At 41.7% G+C, this 13,187-nt stretch overlaps 1 protein-coding gene across 11 annotated transcripts in view; it reads right to left on the bottom strand.

The window, feature by feature from the left end:
* KIF16B (kinesin family member 16B) overlaps positions 1-13,187 on the bottom strand; it is a 289,482-nt gene that overhangs the window by 82,774 nt on the left and 193,521 nt on the right. For 6 of the 11 annotated variants that reach the window (XR_015249352.1, XR_015249353.1, XR_015249348.1 and 3 more), the window contains 3 exons: positions 11,231-11,327; positions 10,186-10,236; positions 6,946-8,813 (listed from right to left, as the gene is read on the bottom strand). Coding sequence is in view for 5 of the 11 variants with exons in the window: in XM_086701641.1 (XP_086557767.1) it covers positions 6,684-8,813; positions 10,186-10,236; positions 11,231-11,327 (2,278 nt within the window). In the remaining 6 variants the exon portion in view is untranslated. Of the gene's footprint in view, positions 1-6,395; positions 8,814-10,185; positions 10,237-11,230; positions 11,328-13,187 lie in introns of those variants that run through there. The other 5 variants (XM_086701642.1, XM_086701643.1, XM_086701645.1 and 2 more) reach the window with 2 other exon arrangements.

Raw genomic sequence — 13,187 nt, 5'->3', positions numbered from 1 at the left:
AAATACTCTTCTGGTAGCTTTTAATGAAATAATGTCTTGTGTCAACAAATATGCTATTTTTCTGTTGTTGGGGAAACACTATAGTCGGGTCCTTAGCCAAAAAAAGCAGGCAGATCACAGACTATATTTTGAGTATTCAGATTAGAATCTTCTCTTCCCACTAAGGCTGTCTCCTTCAAAAGGGACAAGTTAAGGAAATTAATAGGAAGTGGCATTAACATCCACTCAGATCAATGTCGACACTGCAGAGGGCACAGAATGGACCAATTCTACAGGGAGTCATCAACATTTCCCCTAAATACTCTAATTATGTACCAGATGGTTGAATTCAGTGTATGCTCTGACTAGGACAAGGTCAGACCTAAGGACTGCCGTCTGATCTCCTAGAGCCAAATATCCAAGGTTTTCTAAAATACAGGCAACCTGGGTTTTTATCAGCTTCAACAAAACTACCAATTCTCCTTTCTCTGTTCCCAGCATAGCACATATTTCTATTCCCTCCTTTTTTCCACCACACATGCCACATTGATAATTCTAATTAGAGCTATTTTGTATCAAGGACTTCCTATGCCCAGGAGGTTTGAAAACAGAGGTCTGGGACAGAGGGAGGGCTAGGGGATCAGTTATATTTTCAAGTATTAGCCATGTTATCAGAAGCAGAGAATAAAGGTACCTTGTGTGAGCAAGTCCAAATTATGAATAAAGAGCCAAAACATGTTTATATTCATCTCTGGAAGGTGAAGCCTGCCTCTGTCATGAAGGGATATTTTTTATTTTTCAAAACTTTTTTTTTTAACATTTATTCATTTTTGAGAATGAGAGAAACAGAGCATAAGTGGAGGAGGGGCAGAGAGAGTGGGAGACACAGAATCCAAAGCAGGCTCCAGGCTCTGAGCTGTCAGCACAGAGCCTGACGCAGGGCTCGAACTCACAGACCACGAGATCATGACCTGAGCCGAAGTCAGATGCTCAACCGACTGAGCCACCCAGGCACCCCTGTCATGAAGGGATCTTGAGCTAATACCACATCATCTCTGAAGGCTAAGTACATAGAGCTGAACTGGAGTCTGCTAAGAGATGTAGCCACACATGCCACAGGTATCTCCTGACCATGTTGGTCAAGGTGAGGACTTAACACCACCAGGGCATGAAGAAACAGTGCTAACCTTATCTTAAAGTGAGTTAAAAAAACTTGCATGAGGAAACAGAGATAAAGGTTTTCAAATAAAGGAGTATTTCTTCAATTTTGATATATATCTTTAGGGATAAACTACCCATAAAATGACAAGCTGTTGGACATAAGTATTTGTGGAATATCTTATTTACTTTTAGTGGATTTAGGGTAAATCCAAAAGGATGGCTAACATTTCCTGATCCAGGATTCTTACCAGAATAGATGATTTCATCCATAGAGATCTGAGTTGATCAACGTTATTTCAAAATTTGGAAACACTGGGTATCTGATGAATGTTTTAACTTGAAATCATTAAGAACATTCGTTACCATCTTTCTCTAGAGCATCAAAGACTAGTCCCTTTAATGGTCATTTTCTTGGGATAACTCATCATTAAATGGATGAAATTTTAAAAAGACTAAAGAATGGATTCAGTATAAGTGAGAACAGGGCAACAATTGTTAAGTGGTTCTTATACCAAACACAAACATTGGCAATTTGGGATGTTCAGGAGGGAAAATCAACTTTTCTCCTTTCCAGTTCTACAGTGTCCATGATTAGCCACAAAAGGATCACGCATCTTCACTCACTAATTCTTGCTGAGCCCTAGTTTTGGTTCAATCTGTGCTCGGTTCTAAGGCCCAAGAGAAATTAAAGTTGGGAGGGAGGGGAAGATTCTTTCAGGTATCTGTAGAGCATATTGTTTGAACTTCAGGTAAAGCAGCGACATTGAGCATACAAGGTTATCTATACCATATTCGCATTATGACTTTACCTACGCTTCTCTTCTATAGGAGATAAAAATGCAGAGAGCAAAAAGGAGACATAAGGTTCATACAATGGAACAAGGGAATTGCAAAGAAATCTGCACGGGAATTTTTGGGGGAAAAAATAACTCATAAAAAGAGAAATAATCTTCAATGTCTAGAAACTCCAATAAAAGAATTTACAAGTCAGAAAAGAATCAACTTCATAGTTCTTCCAAATATTTATCCCTAGTATAGTCATCCCCATGAGAAGAATAAATCAATAAAAAAATTTACCCAGACAATGTGACCAGGAACTGACTTTGGCATTGCGGAAAGAATAGATGTTCTGGACAAAGAAGGTCTGGGTTTGATTCCAATTCTCAGTCAAGTGATCCTTTCTGAGTTAAATTCCCAAATATGAAGTGCAGATTGATGATAATTCCTCCATCCCAGGAGGATCACTGTGGGACTCAAAAGGAGCCATACATGGGAAAGAAGTTGGTACACTGTCAACCACAATGTAAGGGGGATTTGGATTGTTATCACTGGAATCCACTGCCACCTTTAGCACCAAAGATTTTAACCAGGTGTTAAATGGCAGGGGGACTGATTTACAACAGACTCTCTTTCCTTCTTACTAACTGAATCATTCAGTTCCATTCCTTATAAAGGAGGTCTTAAAAAATTACAATGGTGCAACCCTAGCAAGAGATTGGATGGTGGTGGTTTGGAAACAATGTTGGATAAGAAACAACAAAGGAACTGAAGAATGTTGGAGGTAAAAAAGGAAAATCAGAGAAGGTGAGAGAGATAATGGTCTTCTCTGAAGGGTCAGTCAGATTATAACACAGACTGTGGAACAGATTTGTTCTATTCTGTTACACAAGAATGCGAATGATGGATGGGCCCTACAGATGTAGACTACAATAAAGATGATGATGGAAAGAATGGCCTAACAATGAGAACAGTTCCATTGAATAAACTGCTGTGAGGTAGAGAGTGAGCAGTCCTGGAGGTGTCAAGAAAGGACTAAATTGGAAAGCCAGTTGAACTAAGTAACTTTAATGGTCCTATGACATATGTTCTTCCCAGTACCTGAATACTTCCATTAGGGAGAAGTCCTACAAGCTTTATCTGAATTTTATTTTAAATAGAGCCTTAGGACCTTGACATAATATATCCATGCAGACTGAACCATTGGTCCCAATTTTTCTTTTTCCTGCAGCAGCATATATCCAGTCTTGCCATGGCTTCTTGGTGGATCGAGTGTTCCTTGCCCCTGGACTTTGGACTTGGTTGCATGACTTGTGTTGGCCAGTGGGACACTGGCAGACATGATGCATCAGCATCTTCTGTGCTTCTGTCATCATTATTATGGCCACTGACCCTGCAGCACAGACCTCAAAATGAGACATCAGGAGTAGACCAACACTATCTAAACTTCAGATGATCCTACTTACAACCATCAGTAAGAAATAAAAGCTTTTTTATTTTTTTATGGGTTGTTTGTTACCCAGCAAGAGCTGACTGATATAATACCTATCACAAAAGATATCTTAAATAATGAATCAGAATTGTCTAACATGCAAATTAAGACAATTAACAAGATAACCTCACTAGACACTGGCCTAGCCAGTAAGACTGCTTGACCTTCAAAGAAGCATTAATAAAAGTGCTCTAATCTATTTATCATTCAAAACTTGAAATCATGTAGGAAAAAGAATGTGAATAAAAATTACCGTAATTATTACTTGGGAAGCATAAGTATTCTCTCCAAGGGATGCACTTACATTTTTTAAGTAATGAGAAAGGGAAGACAAACTGTTTTGAAATGTTCTTCAACAAAGGCTGAATAAATTCACCCTGCCAACCACAATTCTGTAAAACAGGCAGCTGTGAACAAAATGGATTTTAATCAAATTCAGATGAAATCAGTATTTCGAAGTACTCAAAGAGGTATTGTCTAGAATGCATTAACAAGTTCCACAATGTAAATGTTTAGGCCTATGCTACAACAATGAAAATGCCACAGAACAAAGTATGTATGAACCTTTTTTTTTTTTTTCCTTGATGCAAGAACTCATTACAACTGAGACGATCCCCCATTAGGCTGAGTATGGAGATGCTCACACTTGCTCCCTATAGTAGCATCACAGGTCCAGAACTCCTAAAGAATGAGGCAGTGGAGACAGAGGGAGGCCTGCAGGATTAAAGCCACAGTGGATAATGGCACAAACACTACTCCCCTGGCCTCTACAGGGACAACCTAAGGTATGACAACCTTACTACTTACTTCATGGATAGTAAATCAAATTCTCATATCAGGGAACATACTTGATCTCAAGATAAAAAGTACGCTTAGGTGAGAGAAGAGACATGTAAAATTTGAATTGCCAGAGGCCTCTTCTATTATGTGGTGAGACCTGAATGTAATCCTCATTGTGGCCTACCTGGGTCATAAAGCAGACGGAAGATGTTATAATGAATAATAGGATGTTTATGCAAGGCTTGTATTTGCTGCATGCTCCATCTACGAACAATATTAAAGACCATAATTTATAACATAGAATTATGTTTTTTTTTTAATCTATGAAGACAAGCAAGTCTGTCTAATATTTTTCATTCTTTTGTTAAAGTTCTTATGCTGCTTATGCACTGTTTCCCTCCCAACTATACTGTCCCTCTGCTAACATCTTAAAGTTCATTCCCTCTGTTCTTCATGATCATTAGTTCTGTGCTTCTTATTAAGGATACTTAAGAAAATAATCAATGGGGCAATTTTTAAGAAAGTATTTTCTGAAAAAAGCAAAAAGAGGGGGAAGTTATGTGAAAATTATTGATAAGATATTAGAAGGCTACCATGGCTCATTTAAGAAATTCCTTCCACAGTAGATCTTCCGGCCAAAAACACGACAAGCTAACTAATTTTACTGATATCCTCATCAGAGACTCAAAACCCTTCATTTATAAGGCAACAGGGTGTGTATATGTGCATGGGGGGAAGGGTGGAAGTGACAAAAACAAGCTCCACCTAAAAACATCTGAACCCTATTGCCTCAAAAAGTCAAAAAGCCTCTACATGGTTATTGCAGATAAGACAGCAGCCACCGGTGTGTAGATCCTAACACACTCGCCAGTTTCCTGCCCTTTCCTGTTTACTTCCCCACACCTGGGGAGAGGAAAATCAATGATGAAGCACAGAACACATTAAGTAGCTTGTTAGTTCTGAGGGGGAAAGAAGGAAGGTCTGTACTTTGTGGCCAAAGGGAGCCGGTGAGTTTCTGGGTTAAGCTTTGACACTGCCCCTATCAGTGATCAGGAGTAGAAATGAAGAGAGGGCTATGGCATTTATATTGTACATCATCCAAAGGTCTCGCTAGAACAGAATGACCCCTCCATGCCAAGGCTAATATAAATGGCTTCATGGAATCGCTGATTTGCTGAACTGCCTGCAACATTCAATGAGTAGCTACAATGAGCTCATCATGATCCCAGCTAGAAGTGGAAGAGAGAGGATGGAGCAGTGAAGAATCCACCTCCTTCCTTCTAAGACTCTGGAATTTAGTAGAACACACACATCCAAGAAACAGGAGAACACTGGCTGTGAAACCTAGGACCCGATGAAATAGCTAATAAATATAAGACACGCAATGCAATTCCTCATAGGAATGTTGAACAGAGATGGATAAAAAAGAAAGGGTCACTCGGAGGAGAGAGAGCTTCTGAAGAGCCCAGTTTCAAGCCTCTCACAGAGGAGGAGGGCAGCTGAGTACCGGATCATACTTTGTGAAGAGAGACATACCTGAGACTGCCATGGGCATGACTCATCTCAGAAGGCAGGCCAGTGGACCAGCTCGGGCCAGCAGAACATGCTGGTCAGCGGCTGTGAGTGATGATGTGTTAGGTGGGAGGCGGAGAGGGAGGGCGGCCAGAGGAAAGAGCCGAATGCCTTCTGAGGTGACCCTGCAGCTGATAAGATTGCTTACAGAAGCCGTTAGAAAAAATCAGGACTTGAAGATGAAGAGTCTTTCCAGGACAGAAATATAAAAGCTCGGAGAAAGTCCTGGCATGTGGGGGGGCATGTGGCATAGGGGGAAGGGTAGTCAAAACTAAACCAACAAGTAAGGAGTTGAAAGCACATAGGTTGGAAAGCAATAGTCAAAAAGTCTGAAAGGAGGAAGGAAAAGGCAATTAACTGAGGAAGAAGACACCGCAGGGCATGTGGTGCTGTCTCCATTCCATGTATTATAGTGAGAGGAGGGTATTTTAAATCCCTGGGTCCTTCCAGGAAGCTTGATGCATTACTAATGTGCTCTGCTACAGAGCTGTCCTAATCATGGCTAAAACGGAGGATGTCAGTGAAGGTCACTGCCAACCGGGCACTTTTTCAAGCAGCACAAATTAGCCTGCCGGAATCCAGCAGACACAGACAGATTCCAAGCCACCCTACTAGAAGCCGACATGAAGCCAAAAACAATCAGAAATGCTTTAATCACCTAGCAAATAATGAGGCAGACCCAAATTTACAAGGCTGAGGTTCAAGAAAAGGAAGCAGGGTGGTGATAAAGATATTTTATCAGTGCTCTGCTACCCCCGCCTTTTTTTTTAATTGTAGATACTTAACATATTTACATTTTCAATTTTAGAGGTCTGCATTTTTCTAGTGTCAAATCAGTTAGCTACACAGAGCTTTTCCGGGTCCTTGACTATTCTCATAATGTTCATTTTATTAAAAATCTCAAAAAATATGCGAAGTATTTTTATAAGTTTCCTCCTGAGAGCCTTGTCAAGTGTGCGATGAGCCACAGAGCCTCATCCTGAGAGCTGAGGGTCAGTTTCCAGACCTCGGGTGCCACGTTCTGACTGCCCTCAGGACACGGCATGCCAGGGAACAAATGGGCGTTCTGGGCTCCTTCAAAGTGCTCAGCTGGGCTATTTCTTGAATCTGATGGGAGTCTGAGTTTTTCTGGGAAGACAAGTTGGACGGTTGACAAGGTTTCCTTCTCTGGAACGACGACATACCTGAATTCGCTTAAAGCACGACATCTGGTCACATCAAACTGTGCTCGTGGAGAAGGTGTGTTTAGGGACTGAGTGTGGGGATAGAAAACTCGATCTTCCCTCAAAAGGGCAATGTGGGTGTTCAGAAGGACTAACGACTGGAGGTTGTCTTGGCCGGGGTCACCCTCGACTCTGACTGTCGTGTAGAGCAGTAACTGTACCTCTGCCAGAGAGGGGATGTTGACTTCCATATTTCCATGAAGAAAGTAAATCATGTCAACCAAGGTATCCTGGAATCTGGATGACAACCGAACACCGTCTGCCAAAACTAAATCAGGGATTTCTGCTTTCCAGTCAAGAGAAAGCTGAACCAGATCTTGTTGGAACAAAGGGTGATTAGTGCGGACAGCAGCAACAGACTCGGGCATCAGGACACACAGGAGGTCACCGCAAATCTGCTGACAGAGGGTTTTGCTGTAACTAAATACGGTGAGCAGGAGACTCTCTGCAGAGCCCAAGAGTCTGATGCTCTGCCCACCAAAGCCGACTTGGATTTCCTCTAGTCCAGAGAGAGGCAGAGCATGAAAAATGCCCGTTGAGGCTGAAGGATTATCTGACAGAACCAAAGCATATAGCATGGAATGAAGCAGAAGCAAACATGCTGGCTGAGGGTCAGGTTCTGTGCAGTTAGCAACAGCAAGCCAGTAAACACCTTTGACTTCCTTTACGTCGCCTGAGAGTTCTGGTACGGAACAAGCCACGTGCTCAAGAAAGTCTTTTAGAGGCTGCTCCTGAAGTTTCAGCATCTGGGCTGGGAATCGCACAAGAGTCTGCTGAAATGCGGGTCTCCTTCCAGAATCTTCAGATTCTAGGTGCAGCACTGAGCTTGCGGAGGAGTCTGGGGATCCTGCAGCAGCAGAGGTAGCAGTGAGGCCTGGTGCTCTGAAAGGCATGGTGCCCTCTGCTGGCCTGGCGGCTCCTGCCTCTTCAGGATCGCTGCTGCCAGCCTGAGCTTCTCTGGGGAAAGAATAAGGCTCTGATGACGCCTGCTGTGACTTCAGGGGCGTGTCCAGGGGAAAGTGTTTCAGAAATGGTAGTCTTCTGATAAATGTCGTCACATGGGAGGTGAGCCCCCTGGGGTCACACAGGTTCCCTATATGCCCGGCTTGGCGGATCACCTCTGTGCCAGCCTGTAGCAGGTGACTTCTGGTATCTTTATAAAGATCTGCCAGCCTGTGGTAAAAATAGCCCAACCCGCTGTTTCCTTCTGTCCTGATATTTATCAGGGACTGTGGAGAGTTATCTTTTTTAGCATCTAACTCTCTCTCGACTTGCTGCTCACCACAAAACTTCCCGGCGGGTGCATGCTGAGGAACGCTGTGGGAGGCACCCTCCTCACCAGAAACCGTTTCAGAGAGGACCAAGCAGAGTAACTTGCTTTGCCTGGTCTGCTTGCTTCCATTATGTAGAGGCACTTCTTGGGACAAATCTTGCAGCAAAGTCCAGCTGGACTCGATTCCCAAGTTGTGTTTATCTTTATGAGTCATCAGATCACTGAGATGTTCGGATCGATGCTGATGTTTTGTGTCACTGGTGTTGCTTTCGTTAAGAAATGTGATTTCATGTAGACTGAAACGTTTTGGTTGGAAACAGCCTGCACACTCAGGATGACCGTATCCACGATCACTGTTCTGCCACACCTTGTGTACGGAGGACCGATGTCTTCGCTGGTGGGCTCTCTCGCACGATGCTGAGGAGGGAGCAGGAGACGCCGAGATGCTCTGTGTCGTGGGAGGACCCGGATGGTTGTTCCGATTCACCTCCCTCCCCTCTTCTCTGCCGGAAGGGCCAGTGACATCTCTGGGCAGCAGCGGGGCAAGATACCTTTTCTGTTCAAGATGTCAAAAACAGTTGAAATGGGGGTTGGCAGCATCTTTTGCAAATCTTTTTGCACATGAAGATTCCTGCAGTCATTGGTTTCATTGTGTAGATTAATGCAGAGGTTAGATCGAAAGCCTAAGCTATTCATATTGATTGATACATGATTTAAGAATGGATGATCTGATTCACACACAGGACATCAATTTCCATATTATTTATCTTACAAATTGCCAAGTGTTTGAAAGAGATATGTTGTGCGGGATTGATCCACAGTATCCACTTCTTGGTCTAATATTTCAATTGCTCCAAAATAAATCCTAAGATCTTTGACTCAATTTGCAAAAGGTCAGACTTAGTTGTGAAAATAAGTCCATGACTGTATGTCCAAAATGTAAAAGTAATCAGGGCACACTTAATGAAAATCAGATGACAGGGCCAAAAGGAAATTGACAAGTATTTCAACCTCAGTCATATTTCTCTTGCCTCTTGGTTCACTTCATGGGAATCTTTAATTATACCTGCCCTGGTTAGACTGCCGTGACCAGAGCTACGAACCAGCACTGTGAAAGGCTTCCCCGCTACAGGCCAGGCACAGTGGACACAAAGAAATAACAGGCAACGTCCTACACTTCACAAGGTTATCTGCTAGAGAGAAGGATGTCTAGAGGAAGACAATGTCATTACTGGACCAGCCGGGTGGAGGCGTGGCAGTGGCCAAAGTCAGCTAAGCCTCCTCTGGGACACCCAGCCCTTCACCTCTTGTTCTCTGTTCTGTAATATATGGGCGCCATCTGTAAGACTTCTACCACCTAGTTTTGTTTTGTTTGTTTTTGTTTTGTTTTGTTTTTTAATTTAGGAATGTATGGGAAGGACAGGTCCCTCAGTGGAAGACAATACTATAAGTAAAACCTTACAAATCGTATGCCCAAATAAACCTTGGTTTGACAATCCACCAGAGAAATAAGCTAATCAACCAAGAGTATGTCCTTTGTACTACTGCCAACTCACAGTCCATAAAATGAGCAGGGTTTTTAAAACATTGAGAAGTGTTCAGTTTCATTTCCAAACCCCATATCTGATTCTGATTATATAATTCTGCCTTTTAAATGCAGACCAGGGGAAAGGATACTGTTACAAATGAAAAACTGGGCAAGGAGCCTCCACCACAGTTACATGCCATTCAAATAAAGTCCAAGCAGTTTTCAACCTGCAGGATTCCGTTTAATTTTAAGTCCATATAATAGCTTGCCTTCCCTATTAGCCATTAATCTCACTGGGACTTCAAAATTCTAATTACGCAACCAAACATTAAGAAAATTTAATCACACGAGCATGCCATAATTTAAGGCGACCTTATCAATCTGAAAAATCATTACCTACCTCATATTTTAGCTTACGTTGAATGGTGCCATTGTGGAGTTTCTCATTATCCTGATAAGAAAATAAAAAGCGCTCTATATTAAATTATAGCTTGTTCATAGAGGGAAAAGAAACTGATTTGATTAGAAATATTTATGGGAACAAAATTCTAAAGAAACATACTTACTCAACAATGACATCCCTTCTATAGAATTTATATTCCCAAGGTAAGTATGACTCTATTGCTCCATCTGCCTGTAAGGGAACTGAAGCATCTATTCCTAATCTTAAAATTCTAAGAATAATATGAACATATTAAATAAAATTCAATAAATTAAATAAATGAAATAAAACTTCCTTAGGACCCTTATTAACTTGAGGAATAGGAATGAAATGTTTCTATTTTGATAAAAATCAACATCGCAAATACGTATCTTCTCAAAAGCGAAATTATATATCTACTCAGGATAATGTATCAAGCAAAATTAAATACTTAAGGAAATTGGTTATATTTTTTGGAGAAAATGGAAAAATGTTACATGTAGAATCTTTATAAGTCAAAGTAAATAAAGCATTTTAGTAGACTCTATATTCAGTTAAGAATTCCCCCAGAAGTACAAAATTCTTAAATAAACAAAGTTTCTCTTGAACCAATACTATTTATAACATGTTAAGCTCCACCCAAGCTATATTTAATTTTTAGAGAACATTCTGCATCTCAGTTTTCTCACCGAGAAACAATAATAAGGGGGCCCATCACCACTACCTCCACCAACTTATGGAGAGGTCACCTTGAAAACTAATGATGGGGTGCATGGGTGGCTCAGTCGGTTAAGCATCCGAGTTTGGCTTGGGTCATGATCTCATGAGTTCGAGCCCAGCGTCGGGCTCTGTGCTGATACCTCAGAGCCTAGAGCCTGCTTCAGATTCTCTGTCTCCCTCTCTCTCTGCCCCTCCCCAACTCACGCTCTGTCTCTGTCTCTCAAATACAAATAAACATTAAAAAAAAAAAAAAAAACTTAAAAAAATAAAACAAATGACTGATGGCTTGGCTCCCTCAGCTCACCCTCACCACATCTGCAGATGCACTGCTATCCTCGCCAATCACGCGATGCAAATCCTGAAGTCGTCGTTGGACTTCTTCTTCAATGTAAGCACTGATCCTGCAAACAACAGAGATGGGGGAGGTGGCACTTAAAGATTTCTAACCACAGAGGGCATCTGAGATCCTCAGTTTACTACACCCTTCAAAAAGAGGTGCTCTCTCATTCTAAACATCAAACATAACAACTCGGGACCTTGACCATTTTTCTAGTTTCTAAGAAATGCAGTGCCATGTGTTCATGATCTCGGTTTTCTCCAAACAAGAGAGAAGTGGACTAATAACAGAATCTTGAGAATAAAAGGGAGACGACATGATCCCATCCACATCTCTCCTGGCTCTCCTTGGTGGAACCCCTGCTCCAGGAGAATCACAGACGCTGGCTTCAGAAGGCTCCACGGCCTCAGACCAGACTCTGAAAACCCACACTTCATTCACCAAGCCTCAGTTTCTTCACATGGAAAATTGTGAGTGTTATTTCTCATATCATAAAGTCATTTAAGAGGATTAAAGGGGAGGGGGAGAGTGGGCACAATCTCTATGAATCTTCACTATTCCAAGGGAACAATGGCTTGAATTGTTTCTGCTCCATCGTGTCTCTCCATAGGTACCTGGCTGTGAGAAACCACATTTTAAAGGCCCCTCTACCTTTCAAACTGCCTGGCATGTGGCCAAGACAGTGGAAGCAAGAAACAGTTGATGATTGAAGCAGCTGTCAACTAAATATATGGTACCCTAGAGAATGGAGGTGAACGTGTATGAAGTACAACCATCCACCCAGAGAAACCAGGAAGACCGAAGAATTTTAGTTCCAGCTAAAATTTTCTAGTGGCTCAGACTGCCCACATGGAAGGCTTGCTTAGCTCCAGACTCTCCCTCCCCCATACAGACACCGATTAGATGGATTATTTAAAATTAACTGTTTTGCATGTTTATTTCTTAGCACACTAAAAAATAATCTGGTTTCATCTTTCTAAGCACATGTGCACTCCTAGAAACATCTCGGTACTATGAACCATGCCTTGATGATTTCCTGAAATGTTAGGCAAAGAGATTAATATTTTAAGTAAAAGAGCACAGAAGAATGGATAATAAAATGCAGTAGTTACCTTTCAATACTGAAAGAAAAATCATGTGCAGCTGACCCAGAGCCAAGGGCACTTACAAATGAATTACTTCTCTGGACCTTTTACTTAGAGTTTAAACTAGCCCCACTGAAGATGCAGACCTAGATTTAAGGGGCCACAGAGGCTCATACCATTCTTCGTAGTTTTTGATATCCAAATACATGTCACCTACTGCCCAGGGCTCATGACTGCCCAATTTGAAATGTCCCCAAGACACAGCTGGAGTTGACGAAAATAATCCACTTTCTTATAGGCAAAGAATGATTAAGTCAACTTATCTGAAAGCTCTAAGTCACAGAGCAATTTACAATACCACTCAAGTTGAAAACCATTTTACTATAGTAACATCAGGTATATATGCTATTCATGACCATTCCAAATATACTGGCACAGTTTTTGTAACAGACTTCATCTATTTGTAATTAATGACTTCATAAATTAACTGTCAGCACGAGGTCCTTCTTCTTGGTATGGTTCAATTAACTCTACTTCTTTGTTCCTCTCAGCCTGGCCTTGGTTCACTCCTTTCTAGATGACGTGGTTTCCCTGGACCTTCCAATTCTACCTTCTCACACAACACTACTCCAAAATGCCTTGGGTTTGGATGGCCAGTCCTCAGATCTTTGGTTCCCTTCAAATGATACCTCTCCCCCCAGGCAATAAATTTATGGAGACAAAGTATACATATCTCAGAGACACCTATCACTAGTCACCTCTGATAGATCCCTTCACATGCACACTGGACAATACAAGGTACAGTGAGTCATTAAACCACATGGCAAATGTAAGTTTGG

This window comes from Puma concolor, chromosome A3 (assembly GCF_028749965.1).
Source record: "Puma concolor isolate L17-30 chromosome A3, mPumCon1.1.hap2, whole genome shotgun sequence".
Classification (NCBI taxonomy): domain Eukaryota; kingdom Metazoa; phylum Chordata; class Mammalia; order Carnivora; family Felidae; genus Puma; species Puma concolor.
This window is presented reverse-complemented; position numbering and strand designations above follow the sequence as displayed.